Source organism: Cnephaeus nilssonii (assembly GCF_951640355.1).
Source record: "Cnephaeus nilssonii genome assembly, chromosome: 5".
Lineage (NCBI taxonomy): Eukaryota > Metazoa > Chordata > Mammalia > Chiroptera > Vespertilionidae > Cnephaeus > Cnephaeus nilssonii.
In genome coordinates this window covers 70,238,481-70,261,519 of record NC_137076.1, presented here as the reverse complement: position 1 = coordinate 70,261,519, position 23,039 = coordinate 70,238,481, and the positions used below count along the sequence as shown (strand labels likewise).

At 42.2% G+C, this 23,039-nt stretch overlaps 2 protein-coding genes across 3 annotated transcripts in view; one reads left to right on the top strand and one right to left on the bottom strand.

Annotated features, from left to right (window-relative positions):
• Positions 1–6,245: 6,245 nt before the first annotated feature.
• Positions 6,246–9,917, bottom strand: LOC307099165 (centrin-4). Its single transcript, XM_079770365.1, has 5 exons — positions 9,816–9,917; positions 8,478–8,624; positions 7,876–8,004; positions 7,186–7,323; positions 6,246–6,558 (listed from the first exon to the last, which is right to left on the bottom strand). Exons 1-5 carry the CDS (start codon positions 9,816–9,818, stop codon positions 6,469–6,471), a joined length of 507 nt encoding a protein of 168 aa, XP_079626491.1. The 5' UTR covers positions 9,819–9,917; the 3' UTR covers positions 6,246–6,468.
• A 217-nt stretch (positions 9,918–10,134) lies between these two features.
• BBS12 (Bardet-Biedl syndrome 12) overlaps positions 10,135–23,039 on the top strand; it is a gene marked incomplete at its 3' end in the record, with an annotated part of 28,280 nt that continues 15,375 nt past the window's right edge. Inside the window, exons 1-2 of one of the 2 annotated variants that reach the window (XM_079772367.1) lie at positions 10,149–10,261; positions 13,966–16,102. In XM_079772367.1, coding sequence (XP_079628493.1) covers positions 13,982–16,102 — 2,121 coding nt within the window. In that variant the 5' untranslated portion in view covers positions 10,149–10,261; positions 13,966–13,981. Of the gene's footprint in view, positions 10,262–13,965; positions 16,103–23,039 lie in introns of those variants that run through there. The other variant, XR_013813581.1, reaches the window with a different exon arrangement.

The following is a 23,039-nucleotide window of genomic DNA, read 5'->3' as shown; positions in this document are numbered from 1 at the left end:
TTAGTAGGTAATTAAGGTTAAATGAGGCTGTAAGGATGGGATCCCGAATCCATAGGATAAGAAGAGATAGGGAGGGCGTTCTCCCTCTTCCTGCCAGGTGGACATAGCTAATAGGTGACCGTGTACAAGCCAGGAGGAGAGCAGAACGCGTACCAGAACCTGAGGATGCGGGCACCTGGTCTCGGACAGGTAGCTTCTAGAACTGTGAGAAAATAAACGTACACGTTTAAACCACCTGGTCTAGGGTATTTTGTTATGGCAGCCTGAGCTAAGACAGTGGCTAACCTAGGAAAGACCTTATACAGGTGTATGAGGGAAATGTAAGGATGTTCATCATAGTGTTGTTCCTAATAGTAAAAATATGAGACCAGTCTAACTTCCTGTAGAGAAATAAACCATTTACATAACAGAATTCTATAGAGCAGTTGAAATGAACCTATATTAACATGTATCAATGTAAATAAATCTCAAAAATATAATGTCAAGTAAAAAAAAAATCAAGCTGTAAAAGGATATTTATACACCTGAAACAAGAGTCTTAAATCTTAGGGATACACAACTGTGTGTAAAAGTACAGACAGTTGCCTGGAAATGATACTCACCAACTACTTCTGAGAAGAGAGGGGAAAATGATAGGCAAGAGAGGAACTTTTGCTCTATCTGAACATGTTTTATTTCTTAATAAGAAATGAGATTTGTGCCAATGTCAGCAAATTGCTTGCATCCTTTAAGTCTGCCTGGTAAAGGCATGGCGCCTGTTACATTATTTTCTGTAGGTTCCACATATTTCATAAATAGTTGTTTTTTCGTGTCATCCGGGTTTTCAGCAGTACAACAGTGCTTTTCAGACAGATCCTTTCGTATACACCGTGATAGGAAGCCCAGAGAAGTTTAGGTGACTCGGCCAAAGTGTCCAATCTAGTTAAACAGTGACCTGAGGATTAGAAACTAGTTTTCTGTCTGTTTCCATATCGTGTTCTGTATGTGCAATAGAGACAATGTCTCCAACTTTATCATCTAAGCCTGAAATAATCCAAATCATGTCCAACTGCTGAAGAGCACTTTGAACCCATCAGACCTCCCCTGTCCCGCAAATCATTTCCACAGTTGATGGGTTACCTGTTTTACTTACTCACAGGCATCAGCCCTACTGGGGAGAGCTCAGATTTTCAACTTTTGAAAAAAAGGATATAAGAAAATAAGACTACTGATCTAGAAATTTTCTGAAACAATTGAGAAGTTGGCAGAAGCTTTAAAATGAAGGTTTTACTGATTATAATGAATTTTGGCTGAAATATTTTAATTAGGACATTACTCTTCTTTGTAAGATAGATTTTTAATACTGTTCAACATAGATGTACCGCAGGAGAATTAGTAGTTATTTATGCTCAATTTCCAAATTAATCCAAATAGTTGCATTTTTGAAAAATGGATGGCATGAGGATTCCATGAATAACATGGAAACCATGGGTAGGAAATATTCAAGGACATTATGATTAACTTTTATTGCTACAATGACTAACTAAGCCAGACAAACACAAGCATGTTTCACACATGCTCTTTATCATGTTTCACATGGTTGGGGTAAAGAATTTTGCAGCATTAATTAGGTAGTGTCAACCCCCTTCAAACACCTGATGAAATTTTTTAACCTACATTTCATGAAGAAGTAGGTAAATAACAGGACTTAAGGAGGAGGACTGAACTTATTTTAAGGAATAACAATAAAATACAACTTATACATTATTCCATGCTACATATTTACCAAAAATACACAGTTGGGTGGTGGTGCACACACTACATGCTAAGCTAGCCATAGGTAAGAAAATGCTCTCTATCCTTACTCTTTCTGGGTTGTGCTGATCCTCTACAGCGCATCCCAGAGTATTCTCATCTGTGGCTTTCATCATCAGAGTCCTTCTCTCTTTGAAGAAAAAAAAAAGCCTCAGCCTCCTGCTTGGCTAATTGTTCAAATTCATTTAAAATACTATCTTCATAAGAGTATTCCTGAAACAATCCCTGCTCTCCACATGCTGGACGACATGTTTGTGTGCCCTGTGTCCTCTGGCCAGATGCCTCTATGATGTTCCATGCCGGTTGGTGGGAGGGATGCTGTAACTAGGCCTCTGGGCAGGAAGAGGGCCTTTTTGATTGAATTAGAGTGAGAACACAAAGGCCATGGCGCTTCTTGCATCTCACCATTGAACCACTGAACACTCCTCAGGACACGGCAGTTCAGGGTGTTCACTAAGGAATAGTATGGGGGTTGCTACTCACATTTATAGGTTTTTTTAATTTTGTAATTCTTATATGGTTTGTTATTTTATTTAGCCACGATGTATTTCCAAGAGAAGTAAAAGGTACTTACATATATCTAATAAAAAGACAGAAAGAAATAATGTAACACAGTGTACCTATGTATGTTTTCACTCGCTTAACACTCATTTAAAGGACCTTAAATGAGTGTTAAGTGCGTGAACACCATTTTGATCATGGGTGTTCCTTTGTTTACACATAGTTAATTCTTTTGGATATGTTACTTTCCCCCAAACTGAGTCTATAGATTTGTGTTATTAACTCTTTTGTTAAGTGAAAAAAAAAAACACACACACACACAACTGTTCCATTCTCAACAAAACTTGTGTATTGGAGCTTGAACAAATTAAATAAGTCTTCATTTTTGAAGACTTCAGAGCCCAAATGTGACTTTCTATTCAAAAGATGCTAAGTATACAGTGTAATCAACACCCTTCCTTCCTTTTTGATGTAGTATTGTAGAATGCTTATTAGTATCACTTGGGCACCATATTTATAAATATTCAGGCAGATTATATAAAATAAACTTGGACTTATATTACTAATTTATTTTTATAGTAGCTTCTTAACCTAGTTTTTAAAAGCATTTGAATTTTTTACTTCTTTTATTTAAATTATAAAATTTATGTTCATAAAAATTCAAACCATACATAGGTATGCTAAATAAAAAGCATACATATTCACCCTCTCCAAAATCTTCAAATAATGTATTTCCTCCCTGATAATTCCATGGCTTACATTTTTAATAGTGTCAGTTTGGTTTAAGTGAAATTTTTGACTTTTCATTAACATAACTAATTAGTTACCAAGGAAGGGGATTTAAGAATAATACAATTTCTGTAATTTTTTTCAAGTTATGCTTGACAAATGACATCTTTAACTTTGATCTTTTTAAAAATCCTTCAACTAATTTATGTCGATTAAATAAGCATAAATCAGAGCACACCTTCACTCACCAAACTGAGGCAAGCCCTCAACGCCCTCTAGTGGTGTGACCTCCATGCTCCATCTCCTGTGATCAACCCACTGATTCCAGTGGGTAACATTCTGAATGTTAGACTTGTACTTCCCTATTACATTCATTTACCAAATATTTAAACTTATACTTAAATCTTTCTGGTTAAAATGAGCCATCACCAAGAAAGCAAGGGACAATGATTTTGGGAGGCAATGCCCATTATAAAATAACAAGTAATAACTTTTATCACTATAATCTCTGATCTTACAAGTTATTTGCTCATCTTGACTGTCTGACTCTCTGCTATTTAATTTACAAAGACTAATTACAAAGACTGTTAACTTTTTCTTTGATTTCACTTCTCCAGATTTATCACTTTCCTTACATCTGACTTCACTCACTTTTCTGATCAAGAAAGATTCACTTTCCTGCTTCTCTGCCCATAAGAATATGGGCTGTCGCCTCTCCCGTGTGAGGATAACACCTGGACAGGAGTGATGAGAGCCGAGCAGGGGTTGAGAGCCCGGGGATTGAGGAGGAACGGCAGGCCTCACAGTGTCCAGATGAGCCATTGACTGTCCATGTGATGATGAATTGGTCACTTAAACCCTCTGTCCTCATCTGTAAAATCAGAATGCTGATAACAGTATCCAGTAGGGCCGAAACCGGTTTGGCTCAGTGGATAGAGCGTCGGCCTGCGGACTCAAGGGTCCCAGGTTCGATTCTGGCGGGGGCATGTACCTTGGTTGCAGGCACATCCCCAGTAGGGGGTGTGCAAGAGGCAGCTGATCAATGTTTCTCTCTCATCAATGTTTCTAACTCTCTATCCCTCTCTCTTCCTCTCTGTAAAAAATCAATACAATATATTTTAAAAAAAAAACAATATCCAGTAGGCATAGAACTTAATAAGAAAATCCATGTGAAGGAGGGAGAGCAGTGCCTAACATACAACAAGCACTTGGTAACGGTCACAGTGATCTGTGAATAAAAATGAGATAGAAAGATTTGAATCCAACCTCTTCTATCCAAACCAAATACATCTATGCACTAGAAACAGGTTGGAATTGAAGGGCAGCCAAAGTGTCTAGAACTTGGGAGGAAATTTTATAGAGAGCAGGGATTTGAGTGAAGTGAAAAGTATGGTCCAAGTCCCTTGCTCCCCCATCATGCCAACTCCTGAGTTCCAGGTGTTCAGGATGAGACTCGGAAAGACCTAGCAGAAAACAGCATCTGAGAGAACAGAGAGCTGAGCAAAAGCTTAATTACATAGCTGCACAGCGCCGCAAAGACTGAAATGTGAGTTCAAGTCAGGAGGATGGGGTCGGAGGGTCAGGACATATGCCCTGGGCTTTCCGTCAGATACGGAAATATTACATCCCACCCTTGGAGTGCGGCTGCCCTTTCTGCACGTGCCCTCCAGCACTTATTTTTGTCTTGTCCACAACAGCCATTCAACAGTTGTGAGGTCGTATCTCATTGGGATTCTGACTTGCATTTCCCTTATAGTGATGCTGAGCATCCTTTCATTTATCTGTGGGCCATTTCCATGCTTTCTTGGGAATAGTGTCTGTTCATGGCCTCTGCCATGTGGTGGTTTTGTTTTTGTTTTTGTTTGTTTTCAGGTGAGGCAATTAAAATTGCATTTTCTACAAGCCTTTCTTGCTCCAAAGAGCATTAGTTGGGCTTAGGAAGAGTGTGTGTCCCACAAGTGGCATCCATCAGCTATGATCAGGATCAGGCTCAGAAGTCTCAGCACTCCTGCCCAGCAGCTTGGTGTCAGAGTTGCCAAGGAAAACAAACGCAGCCAAGGACAGGAGGAAGCAGAGTTTAGTCCTACGGAGAAGGGACAGTGGGAGATCAGTTTCAGCAGTGAGCTTAACTGGGCCACGGTCCCTCCCAGAGCCCACACAGGGCAAATGGCCGGCACGCACCGCACCCCTCTGGTTGTGTAGACCTCTTTCTGAAGGGGACAGTTACAGCAGGGGGCCTGCCAGATGCCACGTGACACATGGTTAAGCAGAACAAGGAAGTGCACATTGAGTCTGAACTAGGGAGCGAGGTTCTCAGACAAGGCCACAAGTCCAGCACAGCTGTGAAGACTCTCTCCATAAGGAGGTGTTCCAGGCCCAAGGCCCATTGTCATGCGGCCCAGTCGGGGGCAAAAGACTTTGTGCTAGGGACTGCCTTTCCCAACAGATTGGCTCTTTCATAGAAACAAAGACAGTTAAATGGCAAGGTACAGAATTAAATGAACTAGAAAATATACTTATCCTGCGAGTTTTTATCCATGGGGAAGCAGCATCATGGAAATAAAGATAATTTCTATTTTTATTGATTTCAAAGAGAGGAAGGGAGAGAGACACACACATCGATTTGTTGTTCTACTTGTGAATTCATTGGTTGATTCTTGTATGTGTCCTGACCTGGGATCAAGCCTACAACCTTGGCGTATGAGGATGCTGCTGCTAACCAGCCAGGGCAAAGACACAGAATTTAGAATCCATATTTTATTTAGTGTCTGTGGGTACTTGAGCAATTTTTAAATGTAAGTTCTCTGAACTTTCATTTTCTCTTATATAGTCAGAGCTAATACTATCAGCTTACAAGTTGTAATATACTAACTAGATAACAGCTAAAATCCATGTCCTAGGATATTAAATAAATGCTAACTTTTAGGGTCAAACCAATAGGGAAGTCTGAATGATATAAGTACTGCTTTAAATTTCTTTATAGGAAGAAGAGTAGCAAATAACATAGTTACCAGACAGTTTTATTTAATATTATACATATCTGAATAACTGCCAAAAAAGAAAATTTTCAACAGTTTTTAAAGAGTTGCAGACACACACACAAAATAATAGGGAAAGTAATGACTTTGTTGCCAAATGCCTTTGCATGTGCGGCCAAGTTCATTAAACTTAAAAAATTTATAAGTCTTTGGACCTAGGCTCTAAAAATAGCAGTTGGAATTGATACTATTCTTGGATTCATGATTCAAGGAAGTCATTACACTTTGTTCTTGATGTTGTAGATTTAACAACATATTTGGAGAAACATGTAACTTCTCACATGGTTTAGATATCAAGAGACCAATTTGTGCATATAAACTGCAAATTGAAAGTGAATATTCAGATATTATGGAACTGTATAACAAATAACAAATTTGTTAACTTTTAAAAGGAACAAAAACAGTATTAATAAAGACTGGTCTTTTGCATCATTCTCAAAAATTCATCCTCATTTATTTCTCCATCCCCATCATGATCAGCTTCATCCAGCATTTCCTGTAAAACAAAACATAAATATTTGTGAACTCTATTAAAAATGAATGATACAAATGAATATTCAAATGTATACTCAAAATTTTACTTTAAATGTATTTATGAGTACAATTAGGTAAGGCATTTAAATTCTAATATGTAAATAATCCTATATAATAAAGAGCTAATATGCAAATGGTCATCACGCCCTTGCGCCCTTGTGCCCTTATGCCCTTGTGCTGGGGCCGGGGCACCTGAGGCCAGGCCTGGGGACCTGAGGCCGCACCCCTCGCCCAGGCACCAGGGCTGGGGGACCTGAGGCTGCGCCCCCCCACCCTCCAGGGCTTGACGGGGGTAGGACTGGCCGGGTCTGGGTCTTGTGCGATTTCAAGGCACACTCGGGTGGGCGGGGGCTTGACTCTGGGTCTCGCGGCGCGCCCCAGACTCTGTGACAGGAGGGAGATTTTCATATACATTTTACTAATTTTCTTTCATCTCTGACACTTCCATTATAGAGAAAGGGCAAATAGCAATATTAAAATATTTCCTCTAATTAATTCCCTTTTAATGTGCATAAATTTCATGCACCAGGCCACTGGTTGTATATAATTATACATGTAAATTATAGTTACAAAAATAAATAAAATTTACCTGAAGTTCATCATCTGTTAAAGTTTCCCCTAGTTCCTTAGCAACCCTCTTGATATTGTTTAATGTTATGGTTCCAGTAGCATCATCATCAAATAATTTGAAAGCCTTCAACAGTTCCTCCTTTTCATCTTTTTCACTCTTTAGAAACAGAAACAGCTAAATGTGATTAGTCTTTCACTTATTTTCCTATGAAGCTGGACTTACAGGTCTTTGAGGTGCAGAGCAGCAACGTACCAGGTAGCTGAGCTCTGACTTTACTTACTGCTCTGCCTTTTAAAATTGTGCCAATGCACTCACATCTGCCCTCTAGGTATTTACACTCAGAGTCTAAGGAAGTGGAAGAGGCACAGGGCGGTAAAGAGGATGTATTTCTTGGTGACCAGTAACTAAGATCCATTACAAAACTGTGAGCTCCAAGAAAACTAGAAGTGTTCCCAGAATAGTGCCTGCCAAACACAGGCACTCGGTAAATGTTCGTGGAATTCCAGACTCCGCATTGCTGGCCCCATTCTATCCACCCATATACCCTATTATTTCCTAACAAAAATCTTCTCCACACTGGATGGTCTTCATGTCACTACCCTGAAAGCATATTTAATCTTGCCCTTCCTGTCTAAACCCCAACCATCCTTAAATTCTTCTATGAAACCTCTCATTGTATTTCTTTGAAAAACACAATCACTACTATACCATTTTTACACTCATTATGGCAAAAAAATCTTCAAAACTAATGGTGCCAGTTCGTTCTTTGTCGATTTCAGCTATCAATTTTTTAACTTCTTCTTTCTTTGGTTCAAATCCCAAGGCCCGCATAGCAATCTGAAATAGTAAGCAAATAAATTATATGCCATGATTTCATTCCTAGCTTTAAAATTACCTTAATTGCTAGATTCTCTCTCTCTCTCTCTCTCTCTCTCTCTCTCTCTCTCTCTCTCTCTCCTGCCTCTCCCCCCGCCCCCCATGGACAAGATATAAACCTAGAGAGTAAGGTCAGCATATATTTCCCCCATCACCATTTATCCCCTCTATGCCCGCTTCCACCTCCCTCCCCCGAAATCGCCACACTGCCGTCCACGCCCATGGGTTCTTTATAAAACAGGAATAAAATGCTTAACAAGATATTTCTTTGCCAGTGTGAGGCGGATGTCTGCACTGAAAAGGGAGATAGGTGTCTGCATTGAAGGGACTTTATATCGAGCTTTCAGATGGCTACTGTTAAAGACTTACAAGATTGGCATGAATAAATTATATCTTTTTTTAAAATGTTGTAGAATTAGAAATAATTTTAGAACCTTCAATTCTTTTACATCTATGGTTCCAGACCCATCAATATCAAATAAATCAAAGGCCTCTTTAATTTCTTGTTTCTGAGTTTCATTTAGTTCAATTTTTGCTGCTTTTTTCTTCCATTGGTCCGAACTTGTGCGGCAGTTGGATGCCTGTAAGAAATACAGATGTGAGTGAAAGATAAGCTATGCAACCGGAAAAGTTACCAGAACCAGAATAATTGATGAAATTGGTGAACTAACTAAATATAATGATCGTAGTCAAGTACCCTCTTTCCTACTGTATAATGAACCTCAACAATTCTCCCCTTTTCCCTTTGCTAACATTTTTGCTTTAGTTGTTAATATGTTGGTGGAAAGCCTGGTTCTTTTTTAAGTTAGGTCCAATTAGGGTTTTCCTTCAAATTAGTGCCTTTAGCGAAGGAGAAGGGGCAAAGGAAGGCATGCTAGAGGGGTAGCTATGCTGGAATGCAATCGGCCCTACTTGAGGTACCTGAAAAGCACTGTTGAAGTCATCTTTACTTCTATTATGCCTAAATGTCTTATCATAAAACTTATTTTGTGGGATATGCTTGATTGGAACATAATACTCTTTTCCACCTTCTAGCATACTTTCCTATATTGCACAGGCTGAGAAATGAATAAACTACATTTTCCGGGTGAAAAACTACTGCAGGGATCTGGGTAAGAATACATGTCGGGCCAATTATCAGTGTTCAGGGAAGGTGTCTGTGTGTGTGGAGGGGTCATCTTCCTGCTATTTGCCATTTTCTACTGGCAAGCGAGGTTGGCGTGGGCCCCTCCTGCAGCCGTATTTCGGCATCTCCTCCCCAGCTTTGGGTAGGAAGCAGGACTCCGCGTCCTGCGCCCCCAGTGGCCGGCTTCGCGCGCGCTGCTTCCCGGCCCCGGGCTGCAGGTCACCGGCCTGGCAGCCTTGGATCCCGAGCTTCAGGCAGTGGCCGAGCTCCTTGGTCCCCGGTCAGTTCCTTATTCAGAGTTCAGGACTTTTCTGGAGGCCCAGGCCCTCCAGCTGTTTTTAGCATCTTATTCTGTGTACCTAACTCCTTTCTGGCTAGACAGGGAACCTGTCTTAGACTGGAGGTATTCACGCTTGATGGGGCTGATGAGGGAAAATGAATCGAAGAACCACTCTTCTTCCCTAGAGCCGCGGACAATGCGCTTATTGAGCAGCGAGAAGGGTTTCTATTTGACACTCGAGGGTCACGAAAAGGAGGAGAATGATACATTTCATGAGCCAAACAAAATTCCTTCCTTGCTCCGGGGAGGAACCTCAGCCCCTTCTCCAGCCCCAGCCCCAGCAGGAGGTTGCAGCTGCACACTCACCATGTCCCCCTCCGGCGCCCTCAGCCGGGAGCCCCGGCCGCCTCCACCCAGCCCAGCCCGCAGTCCACCAGTAGCCTCCTCTGCTCCCAAGCCGTTGCTAAGGCCGCGGTCGCTAACCTCAGGCAGCCCCGCCCACTCAGGCTTGGCCCTAATGATTGACAGCCATGTCACCCAATGGCCAGAAGAGAAGGCCCTGAAGCCAGCCCCCTATCTGCTATCTACCAATAGCGTTACTCTGTCTTTCTCGTCTAGCGTTTAGCGGCCTTTCCAGCTGGTTTCTTAGCGACCAGGCCCAGCCGGTCGGCCCCTTTCGCACATGCGCAAACTGCGTGCGGGGCGGGGGTCGTCGTCGCCGGCGCGCTTTGGCGTCCCTGCGCCCCTCAGAGCCTGTCTGACCGTAGAAAGCGGGCCTGGAGCACCCCCGTGGGGCTGGAGAACAGAGCGAGGTTAGTAGCGAGGTGCTTCCAGCGACTGCCGAGTTTTGGTGGAGTCGTGGGGAGCCCGTGTTTGCTTTTCCTGCGCTTTGCACAGAGAAGGGGTGAGAATGGAGGGCCCGCTAGGCCCGGAGCCTTGGTCCAGCTTTGGTTCACCCCCGGCCGGATGTGGAGAGGCGGAGAGGATGCACCGCCGGACCTTCCTCAGCCGCCGCGGGGCCTGGGGCTGGGTCGTTGGCCACTTTCCTCCTCCCTTGTTCGCAGGGAGTCCGGCGTGGTGGGCCCCAAGGTGAGGGGCGTGGGGCGGCGGCGCGGCCTGAGGGAGCGGGGTTGGGGGCAGCGAGGGTCCCGGATGCCCTGGAGCCCCCTGCGGAGGACTGGGGTTGTACCTGGGTTGCAGGGTGTGCTAGTATTTGCAGGGAGGGCTTCGCTCCCACCAGGATCGCTCTCTGACTTCTATACCCACACTCAGCCCCAGTCATTCTAAATCTTGGCTGACCCCCAAGATTTGGCCGGTGGTCCAGCCACATCCCGCCTAGATCCACACTCTAATGGGACACAGGTGACCCGATGATCAGTAAAGGCTTCGGGTTTGATTCCCGTCAGGGCACATATCTAGGTTATGGGTCCACCCCAGGTCCGGGTGCATGAGGCAACCTATCCATGTTTCTCTCTCTCTCTCTCTCTCTCTCTCTCTCTCTCTCTCTCTCTCTCTCTCATCAATTTTTTTAAATATATTTTATTGATTTTCCACAGAGGAAGGGAGAGGGATAGAGAGTTAGAAACATCGATGAGAGAGAAACATCGATCAGCTGCCTCCTGCACACCCCCTACTGGGGATGTGCCCGCAACGAAGGCACATGCCCTTGACCGGAATCGAACCCGGGACCTTCCAGTCCGAAGGCCGACGCTCTATCCACTGAGCCAAACCGGTTTCGGCTCTCTCATCAATTTTTAAAAATTAACCATATTTAATGCTTTCTACATCTTATGTAGGATGCCAACTATCTGGCGAGCTTCGAAGGAACCAGGTGTAGAGTATAAAGATGAATAAAAGTAAGGAACCCACAGATTGGTGGCAGAGATTGCACAGAGAAAAATACAGTATGTAAGCCCAGATGCTAAGCGCTTTGGTAGATTTGTGTAGAAAGTGCTTTAGGAGCACAGGAAGGAGGCACTAACCCTCCCTGGGGCATTGGAGGGGCTGTTTTAAAAATGTGGCATTTTTCTTGGGTCATGAAAGATACACAGCATTTGCCAAGGTAAAGAAAGGGTAGGGTATTCAAATCAGAGTCTAGCAAATGGGAAAATGAAAATAAAGATGTATTCTAGTGTGGCAACATCTTGGGGATCATAAGGGGAGTTTGAAGACGAGTCTTATAAATTAGAGTGAGGTCAGATGGTCGGACACCTTTGTAGAGCTAGGGGATCGACGTTATTTTCTAAGATAAGCGGACATTTTTAGGCAGAGGAGGGACCGGATTACATTTGTGCTTTTCAATGGAAATTCGAAGAACCAAGTTGTTTGGAAGCAATCAAAGGGCCTCAACTAAGGCACCACATACAAATCATGTCCACTCCGAAGGTGCTAAACCTTACCCTTGTGGTGCAGGAATACTGACAGCAGCATGTCTAATCTTGTTTCAGATTTGTACTTACATTTAAGATAGTAAATATGGTGAAAATCATTCACTCATCAACAGTCAGACAATATCCTGGGTGTGTGGAATACTTCAGTGACTAGGATTGCCCTCCTGGGAGTTAGAGGGAGATAGTCCAGCAGAGGGAGATAGTCAATAAGTAATAAGTAAATAAGTTGAGGCCATAGATTCCTTGGGAAAGAACATTCCGGAACAAGGAGAACAGAAGCACTTGCAAGTGTTTAGGAACAGAAGGAAGGTGGGAACAGAGTGGTCAGGGTGGTAGAGGAATAAAAAACAAAGACAGAAGGGAGGAGTGCACATTATTAGGACAGTAGAGGCCAGATGCACGAAATTTGTGCCAGAGGCTCGGCCCCCCAACCCCCACCACTACCACCGCTGCCGCAGCTGCCTCAACCCCTGCCGTGGCCGCATCCACCCTCGCAGCCCCAGCTTCCTCCGGAAGGTCATCAAGAAGGATGTCCAGTCTAATTAGCATATTACACTTTTATTATTATAGATTATAACTACTTTGACTTTCACGCCAGTATAGTGGGAAGGCTTTGCAAGATTTTGGGCAGAGGAGTGAAAAGATCTGAGTTTGTTTTTAAAAGGGACTCTCCTGTGTCTTCCAAATGGGAGGTTTTGAACTAGTGGAGTGATATCACCAGACTGTTGTATAGAGAATAGACTGGAACCAGGCAAACTGTTGGTTTTGACATGAAGAAAAAAAGGTAATTACACCTGTCAGAAAATAATACTTTTTAAAAAAATGCCACTCCTGAAAACCATGTCTTAGTATTCTAAGCCTCAGATAAGACTAGACACAATTTTAGGACAAGAGAGCTTCTTTTGGTGTGAGAATCCCAGAGAAGTACTTGGAGCCAGCTGCTCTTCTTGCACACTCAGGAAGTTAAAGAAACACCAAGCTGGCATGTGAAGTTGTTAGGGATCTCAGTGATGAAATGGAAAGCTGTTTGTGGAAAGCATGTGCTGATGCCTCGCAGAACATAATCACATTGTGTCAGTTCACTGTCAAGAAAAGTTGCCAGAGGTACTTTGCATCTTTGAAATTATCTATCTCACTGTCCCCTTTACCATCTTTTCCTGTTTCAACCTCTTAGAAGATGAGGAATTCTTTTGAGTTTTTATTTTATGTTAATTATAGCAAGTTGTAATCACCTCAAAATAATTTAGGAGCTCTTCTAAACTTAGAAATGCTAAGACTTTTTAAAAAAAATTACTGAAACTTGGATTCTTCAAATGTTGAGACAGATTGCGTGAATATGTATTTTGATATCAATTTTTGCTTGCAGATTAGTTGAAATAATTTCATGCTTCCTATGGAAAACCTTTTTTCATATAAATTAAATACTAAGTGTGAAATTGCCCATGTCTTTTTCCTTTTGCTCTAAATTCTTTATGACTTTTGCACTCATATAGCAATATCTTGTGACTTAAACATAATATAGAAAGGAAACCATAAGCAGAGACTCTTGACACCTGAAAAAAATGAGCACGTTCATATTAAGAATATGACAGGCTTGGGAGAAGGGAGGAAGGCTTGGAAGTGGGAGATCCTACAGAAGACTGGGTGGATTACTGTCATCCTGGATAGAGGGGCAGCCAGAGGGCAGTATTGTATAGTAGTTAATAGCATGGGACTTTGACATTAGACAAGCCTGGATTTTAGTCCATACCTGCTACTTACTATTTGTGAGATTTTGTATATGTTACTTAACTGTTCTTCATTTTTCTCATATATTTGCATTTACTACCACCTCCTTCAACTTGCTGACTCACATTATTCTGCAAGACTCATTTCAGGCATTGCCTTCTGGAAACAGTGCCTGCTGCCTGCCTGACCCACTTCCCCGTGGGATGGAGTGGTCCTCCTCCGGCACCCATACCTTTTATCGCTGATATCATCATACTACTATATCATTGCACGGACCGCATTTGATGGAAACTGTACCTACCAGAAACTCCTCAAAGGCAGGGACTATATATCTTAGTGTTCTTTTATAGCATTTATAACCATGAATTACACTCAATAAGTTTTTGTTTTATTTGCAGACAATGACTTGTAGAGATGGCTCGCAGGGTCATAAACAAAAAAAGGCACCTGGGACTTCAGCAACTTTCAGCCTTTGCAGACACAGGAAGAACTTTCCTAGGCCCAGTGAAATCATCCAAGTTTATTATAGATGAAGACAGTCATGAGAGTGTGGTAGTCAGTTCAACAGTAAGGCTTCTTGAAAGTTTGGATTTGTCCAGTGCAGTGGGGCAGCTGCTCAGTGAGGCAGTTCAAGCTCAACATAACACATACAGAACCGGGGCCAGCACTCTTCTGTTTCTCGCCGGTGCCTGGAGCAGTGCTGCTGAGGAATGTCTTCACCTGGGCGTCCCCATGTCTTTAATCGTGTCGGGAATGTCAGAAGGCTTGGACTCTTGCATTGAAGAGCTCGCTTCCCTGCAAGTACCTCTCCCCGATGTCTTTGACCATAAAGACAGCACAAAGATATTTTCTGAACGTGAATCGTTGAATGTCAGTTTGTGTCCCTTTCTACAAATTCCTTCAGATACTGGTTTGATACCAAAAGAGCGTGATCTCAAAGATGTTGCCTCTCAGTCATTGACCACTTCCAGTCTTTCTGGGAGACCTGTTAAATCAGCTAAACTTTTTAGACCTCAGGCTGCGGTTGATGCAGATAAAAACACATCACAAACCCCTCAAACTCGGAGAAACAGTCTGCTTGCAGACAGCCGCTGCAGACAGTCAGTAGTGATCCATAGTAGGCATTGTAATCGGGAGGCTAGTGATGAGCGGACAAGCAAACATGGTGCAGCTGCCCCCCAGACTTACAGATGTGGTGATCTGGGAGAGTTGGCGGTGGGTCTGAGTCACGGAGATCACAGCAGCATGAGGTTGGTGGAAGGAGCTGTACGGCTGCAGCACCAGAACACAAGCGTGTGCCAGGGCAACTGGACGATGCCATTTACGTTCGACATTTCAAGAGTCTTCACTTGCTGTTTACCAGGTTTACCCGAAACTTTTTCTTGTGTGTGTCCAGGATATGTCACTGTTGTATCAATGTTTAGTATGACTGTGCTTGAGGACTTACAGAATCAGCCTCTCCGGGTCGTTCTCATTGAGGGTGACCTCACAGAGAATTACCGCCACCTGGGATTTAACAAGTCTGCAAATGTTCAAACAGTGTTAGAAAGCATGAAGAAGCTTCATCAAGACAGCTCAGAAGAACTGTGGACAAATAATGTACTACAGGTATTAATCAAGTTCAATGTGAACCTTGTCCTGGTACAAGGAACCGTATCCGAACACATACTTGAAAAATGCTTGCACACTAAGCGGTTGGTGATTGGGTCGGTGAATGGCAGTGTGATGCAGGCTTTTGCAGAGGCCTCGGGAGCTGTGCAGGTGTCCTACATCACACAAGTGAGTGAAAACTCTGTGGGCAGGGGTGTCTCTATGACCTTCTGGAGAAGCAGTCCCTTGGATGTTGGAGATGGGATCAGCAGAATGGCAATTTTGTTGAAAACGGAAGGGATTAATTTGGTTACAGTAGTGCTCACTGGCCCAGTCACTGCACAGATGCAAACCAAAGAAGATAGGTTCTGGACTTGTGCCTATCGTCTGCATTATGCTCTTAAAGAGCAAAAGGTCTTCCTTGGAGGAGGTGCAGTTGAGTTTTTGTGTCTCAGCCATCTTCAGATTCTCATGGAGCAACCTCTGAATAAAGGAGACCAAATCTGTGCAGGGGGTCTTCATAATACTTCCTCGTGGCTGGCCTCATCTCTGGCACTGTACAGACCTACTGTGCTTAAATGCTTGGCAGATGGATGGCACAAATACCTTTCAACTGTCATTTGTAATACTGCCAATTACTCCTCAGAATTTGAAGCCAGGACTTTCATTCAGCATCATCTGCAAAATGCCACAGACTCGGGCTCACCTTCATCTTACATCTTGAATGAATATAGTAAACTAAATAGTGGAGTTTTTAATTCAGGCATTTCAAATAAACTGGAACAGATTCCAAGAGTTTATGACATTGTTACACCAAAGATTGAGGCATGGCGCCGAGCTCTGGATTTGGTACTGTTAGTACTTCAGACAGACAGTGAAATTATTACTGGACCTGGGCACACACAGATAAAATCACAGGAGTCAGAGGGCTTTTTATTTTTGTAGTGTTATTGGCTAAGTCTTTGGGAAATAAACTTTTTAAAAAAATATTGTTGAAATTATTACATATGTCCCTCTTTTCCCCCCTCCGCTCATAGCTCCCCTCCACCTGGTTCCTGCCCCACTCCTGGCTCTTGCCACCCTATTGTCTGTCCATAGGTAATGCATACATACATATAAGATCTTTGACTGCTCTCTTCCAGCCCCCCACACCCGCTATCCTCTGATAATCGTCAGTTTGTTCCATTTCCATGCCCCAATTCTATTGCATTCACCAGTTTATTCTGTTCATCAGATTTTTTATTTGTTTGATTTTTAGATTCAATTGTTGATAGATATGTATTTGTTGCCACTTTGTTGTTCATATTTTTTTATCTTTATCTTTTTCTTCTTCTTCCTCTTCTTAAAGAATACCCTTCAGCATTTCATATAATACTGGTTTGGTGGTGATAAATTCCTTTAGCTTTTTCTTGTCTATGAAGCTTTTTATCTGACCTTCAATTCTAAATGATAGCTTTGCTGGGCAGAGTAATCTTGGTTGTAGGTCCTTGCTGTTCATCACTTTGTATATTTCTTGCCATTCCCTTCTGACCTGCAGAGTTTCTGTTGAGAAATCAGCTGACAGTCGTATGGGTACTCCCTTGTAGGTAACTTGCTGCTTTTAAGATCTGCTCTTTGTCTTTTGCCCTTGGCATTTTAATTATGATGTGTCTTGGTGTGGTCCTCTTTGGGTTCCCCTTGTTTGGGGTTCTCTGTGCTTCCTGGACTTGGAAGTCTTTCTTTCACCAGGTAGGGGAAGTTTTCTGTCATTATTTCTTCAAATAGGTTTTCAATATCTTGCTCTCGCTCTTCTTCTGGCACCCCCATAATTTGGATGTTGGCACACTTGAAGTTGTCCCAGAGGCTCCTTACACAATCTTCATATTTTTGGATTCTTTTTTTATTTTGCTCTTCTGGGTGTTTTTTGCTTCCTCATATTTCAAATCGATTTGATTCTCGGGATCCTCTGGTCGACTATTGAATCCCTGTATATTATTCTTCATTTCAGTCAGTGTATGCTTAATTTCTGACTGGTCCTTTTCCTTTTTTTTGTTTTGTTTTGTTTTGTTTTTTGGCATTCTGACTAAGATCCTTGAAAGTCTCACTAAGTCCCTTGGAGGTTTCTAGAAGATACTTGAGTAACCTTATAACTATGGTTTTGAGCTCTATATCCAGTAGTTTGCTTTCTTCCTTTTCTTTCATTTTTGACATGTTTCTTTGTCTGCATTTTGGCTGCTTCCCTGTGTTTGTTTCTATGTAATTGGGTAGAGCTGCTAAGTCTCCTTGAGTTGATAGAGTGGCCTTGTGTAGTAGGTGTCCTATAGGGTCCAGTGGCTCAGCCTCCCCAATCACCTGAGGTGGATACTCTAGGTGCACCCCTTTGTGGGCTGTGTGCACAGTCTTGTAGTTGAGCCTTGATTGCTGTTGGTGTCACTGGGAGGAGTTGACCTCCAGGCCAATTGGCTATGGGGACGAGCAGCGACTATAGTGGGAGAGCTGCTGTGCAGGACACACCCTTATGGGGCAGGACTTGCTTCAGTGGGGCTTTGGTGCTCACCAAGTCTGCCCCTTGAGTGTGTCGCTTATGGATGTGAAGAGTTGTAATCTGGTATGGTCTGACACTGATCACTGGGTACACTGACTCTTGAATCTCCAGGGAGCTGCAAAGTCAGCCACTGTCTGGGGCCACCCAGCAGGAGCTACAAAGAGATCTACGGATTCCTCCTCTTTATATCAGGTTAGAAGTGCCCAGACAGGAACCAGCTGTGAAGCAAAGCAGGCTGGTGCTGGTGCTGGTTCTTGGGCCTTTTATTGATAGGTTTGGGGCTTCCTGACCCAGCTGCAGCTTGTTGGACAGGTTTTAGCCTAAGCAAGGACAGGGCATTCATGTGCAAAAGCCACTGTGCACAGCTTGGGTGGTATTCTAAATTGTGTGGGGTGGGGTCTCAGGGAATCACCAGGGTGGAGCAAACAGGAATGGCTGCCATCAGCCCTGTGACCAGGGAAGTCCCAGCATAGGAACAATGACCGCTAGGAGCACTTCCGTCTGAAAGAAAGCTGCCCTCGAGTTCCTGCCCCGATGCCAGACAGTCCAGTTTCTCCTCCTATGTGTCTGAGTCCCCAAGAGCCTCGCCAGGCACGAGCTCAGAGGAAGCGGGAGCTTGTAAGTTCAATTTGTGTGCCGGCCTTTTAAGAGGATCAGCTGGGTCTCCAGCAGCCTCTGTGTCACTGAGCCCCAATCCTCACTGGTTTTTACAGCCCGTAGTTCTTACTGCCCATAGGAACTTCTTTTCCCAGCTCTGGTACCCTGGGCTGGGGGTCTGGTGTGGGGCTGGAACCCCTTGCTCCTCCTGGTGGCCTCCACAGAGGTGATCCTCCCTCCTGATTAAAAATAGCCTGTGTGGGTGCTGGACCAGCCTGTTGCACATCTCCGCACCTCCTACCAGTCTCAGTGTGCTTTCTTCTTTACTTCTCTAATTGTAGGACTTCCATTCAGCCAGCTTTCCAATGGTTCTGGATAATGGTGGTTCTGTATTTTTGTTATAATTTTGATGTGGTTGTGATATGCGGCGAATACAGGCGTTTGCCTACGCCGCCATCTTGGTTCCTCTTAACTGGGAAATAATCTTTTGTAATGTATCATGCTAATAATAAGTTTTCTAGTAACCAAATCATTGTGCCTAAAATGCTCGCTATTCCCAAGAAGAAAATAATCATTGTCTGTCAATAACTGTACAGGGTCTGAGGTGTCACCCAACTCACTTGCTAACAAGTTAGCCTGTTGCTATTTTATGGGATGCTACAGAATACATGAGACACTTTGGTCAGAGACAAAGGACTTTTATTATTCACATCAAAAACAATAGCCAGAGCTTCGAGTTGGTTTGTGTCCATTGTCCATTCCCCTAAGTCCCATAAGAGGAACACAAAGGACCAATGGTGGAAACCTGCACATGCCGTCAGTTGAGTTACAGGAGAGGAACGCTGAGCTTGGGATATTCACTGCTTTTATAATAAGTAGAAACCATCCTGTACTTTGTCCAAGGGGAGCTGTTACTCAGTGTAAATACAAGCCTGAGACATGGACTGGGTAAAGGTAGGTCAGGTCCTTGGATTCATGGCGTATATAGAAAGTATGCAGTGTTGCTCAGAGCCCATAATGGGTAGTCTCTTCCAATGATTCACTCCTCAACCTGATATATTCTTGGCCAAATTTGAATTTTCATGTGAGTATGCCACTCCGATTAATCTGACAAACAGGTTGCTTAGTCAATACCAAATCCATTTGATTGGTCTCATAGTAATTTATTAAGGCTACTATGAACAGCCTGATGAAGCCAGTCTGCAGTACAAACCTCAGTCATGTCCCCCAGGGTCTTGAATTTAGTCACCTGTAAATTCCATGGACCAATAGGCATTTTTATTGGCCAGAATGTAGTCTTAAGATCAGTTATCCATTATGACCCATGCAAGAGAGTTTTGACTAACTTGTTGATCTTTGGTGTCATTGCTAAAAAAAATTGCAGGAAGCAACAGATGAACCAAAAAGCAACCCCGTCCCTCATGGAGAGACCTTCTGTAGCCCATTTTCCCACATACAAGCACAACCCCAACAGGCCCAGGTTACTCTACTTCAGGGTTTGTTGTTGAACTGATTTGAATCACTGTTATATAGATTTGATTAAGACACATAGCTAGCCTCACCAAGTAGTTGCAGCCTCATTTGCCATACATCGCAAAATCCAAGGTGATTCAAATGATTAGTGAGATTGAAGCAAGGTTGTTCTGGTTCCTGTGTTTGTACATGTCCCCATCCGGGAACTGCCATTGATATCATCATGTACTACCTTAATAAGTATCTGAGTAAGAGTCTTAGTAAGGTGTTGAGTCTTCTTTTTGGTGGGAGTGGGAAGGTCAAGGAACAGCATTGGTCTGTTTGGCTCCCAGAGGGATTGAGTGCTATGAATCTGTCCAAATGGTCTCAAGAAACTTTACTTGCCAAACAGGTTCTGAATGCTGTCTGAGGTTATCAGCCGCTCCTACTGGTAGAGGTAGATAATGCCACAGCCAGGTAGATAATGGCCACAGTCAGGGCCATGGAGACAGGCTTCTAACCACCAGAATGTCATTTAGTAGTCCTCCCTTGTCTACAGGGTATACGTTCCAAGATCCTAGTGAATGCCTGAAACCATGGATAGTATATGTTTTTTCCTTAAAGCAGCAGAGGTCAGACCAGGTGGACAAGCCCTTACTTTGCATCTGACTTAATCATTGACCAATTATATTGCAAGTTCTGACACCTTCATTCTTCCTAAATGCTTTTAATTATCTCCACATAGGTCCCATTCTTTTGACCTTTTTATCTTTAACCGTGAATTGCCTTTTCTTCTTACCCTGTTCACACTTCCATCCTGGGATATTATTATTATTATTATTATTATTATTATTATTGCTTTCTATTACTCTTGAAGAACATTTTTAGAGGAAACCCTTGGTTTCTTCTCACTACCACATACACCAAGGTAATTATTATTAACTTTTGGGGCATGGTTTTTTAAAGCCTCTTCTCTGTGTGTGGATATACATATGTTTTTTACAGTCCATAATTGGGGTCATACTAAACGCACTGCTGTCAAGTAATGTTAAGAAATTTCTCCAGTATCATAAATAGAGTTCAGTAAAATAATTTCAGTGGCATTGTATTATTCCAGCACAGTAACGCACTATAATTTATTTAACCCATTTCCTATCAGATATATAGTTCAGTTCCAGCTTGGGCAATATTATAAACAAGGCTATAAAAATGTGTTTATAGCTGAATCTTTCCTCTTATTCATAATTATATCCTTTAGATAAATTCCTAGAGATGATGATTCAACAGGTAAGAAGACGTTTTAGCTTTTCTTATATATTTTTGCCAAATTCTTCTTCCAAAGGTTCTGCAAATGAAGGTGTCGTTTCCACAGCCATTGTCAACACTAGATATTATTAAAATTTTGTCTGGAATGTGGATGAAAATACAATCTTATCTTTTTATAAAAATGATGATGAAATTTTTAAAAGATTTTTTATTGATTTTTAGAGGGGGAGAAATACCTATGTGAGAAAGCAACATGGATTGGCTGCCTCCTGCACGCCCCCTACTGGGAATCGAGCTCACATGTCCCCTGACCAGAATCGAACTGGCAACCTTTTGGTGCACAGGATGATGCCCAACCAACTGAGCCACATTGGCCAGGGCTGCAATCTCATTTTAATAAACCTTCTTTGAATAGGGAAGAAAGGGCAGTCATGTTTCTTTACATTTTTTAATATTTGTAAAATTTTTTGTATTTTCTTCCTTTGGTGTTATGTTTATAAAGGTCTTCCCAACCCCAAGATTATACTGCAATCACCTATACAGACTTCTAGTATGGTCTTATCTTTCACATTTAAATATTTAGTTCATCTGAAATTTATTTTAGTAGACAGCATAAACTCTAAAAGAACTTTTTCCAAGTGGTTGTGTAGTTGTCCCAACATCATGCTAGGGTTTTCATTGCCTGCTCAGCTATTTCTTAGTGAGGAGGAAATACCAACAGAAAAAGAGATATCGTGTCCTCAGTCGCTAAGAAACATTATATTCTAGTGAATAAAGAATACAGTAGAAACATCTCACTAACAGGATAGTAAAGGCAGCGCCCTTTATGGCAGTTTTCCTGTACAGTAATTGAACATTGAGCTATGAACCAGGAGGTCACAGTTTGATTCCCTGTCAGGGCACATGCCTGGATTGCAGGCTCGATCCCCAGTGTGGGACATGCAGGAGGCAGCAGATCAATGATTCTCTCTCATCATTGATGTATCTATCTCTCCCACTTCCTTCCTCTTTGAAATCAATAAAAAAAATTTTTAAAAAAACAACACACTTTTGCTTCATAAGGTCCTCAGAACTTTACTGAAAAACCTAGAATTTTTTTTCTTTTGACCTGTAGGTGGCAAACTTCCACTATTATGCTCTTAAAAATTTGACCTGCTCATTTAAGGCCCACTAAATGAAAGGTGGGATGATTTTAGTTTGAGTAAGCATGACTATAAGAACAGGGAAAGTAAAAGGCAGTTCCTTTTATATTATTGTAGGTTTGGCAAAGACCTGATCAGAGCCCCATCTCTGCCGTTAGCTCGCTTTGGCTTGGGAAGGCCACCTCAGGTCTCTTGCCTGTTATGTCACCTTTAAATCAAGGTTGAATGAAGTTTTCCCTGTTTACTTTCCAGCTCTAAGTTTTATGATTCTTGTTACCAGTTCTTGTTACCGTGACAGATTTTGAGTGATAGTGAAACTTATTTGAAAGGGGGCAAAAATGTTTAAAAACTGCTTCTTAAAAGATTATAATGATAAGACCAGACTAAAATTGATTGCAAAAGCTTTAATGCATGATGTTTATAATGGTGGGGTTTCAAAACTAGCCAATTATAGATTCAAACCATTGTGATGACTTATTTTATTGCCAACCAGGAGTAATACAGTAGAGAATGGCATAACTTTTTTAATGATATGAAAAAGTATTAACTTAAATCTATCATCATTGCAGCCATATCCATGGGTTACAATGCATTCAAACATAGAATATGAAATATAAATCTGCAAGAAACCAGAATATAGAATATAAAACCCAAAGAAGCCAGAATAACATGGATGAGAGATAAATTAGTTGCTATTAAAAAGGAGAAGAAGCTATTGAACACAAGATACATTTTTCCATACTACAAGAATAAAAACATTTCAAATCACAGGAAGCACTAATTGGGACAAACTGTTAGAAGCTTACTATTTTAAGTGTGTTAACCAGGTAGCAGTTGGAGTCTCTATGAACTCAAGTAAACTGGACCCAGAGCTTCCTAGTAAATCCAGTAACTATCACAA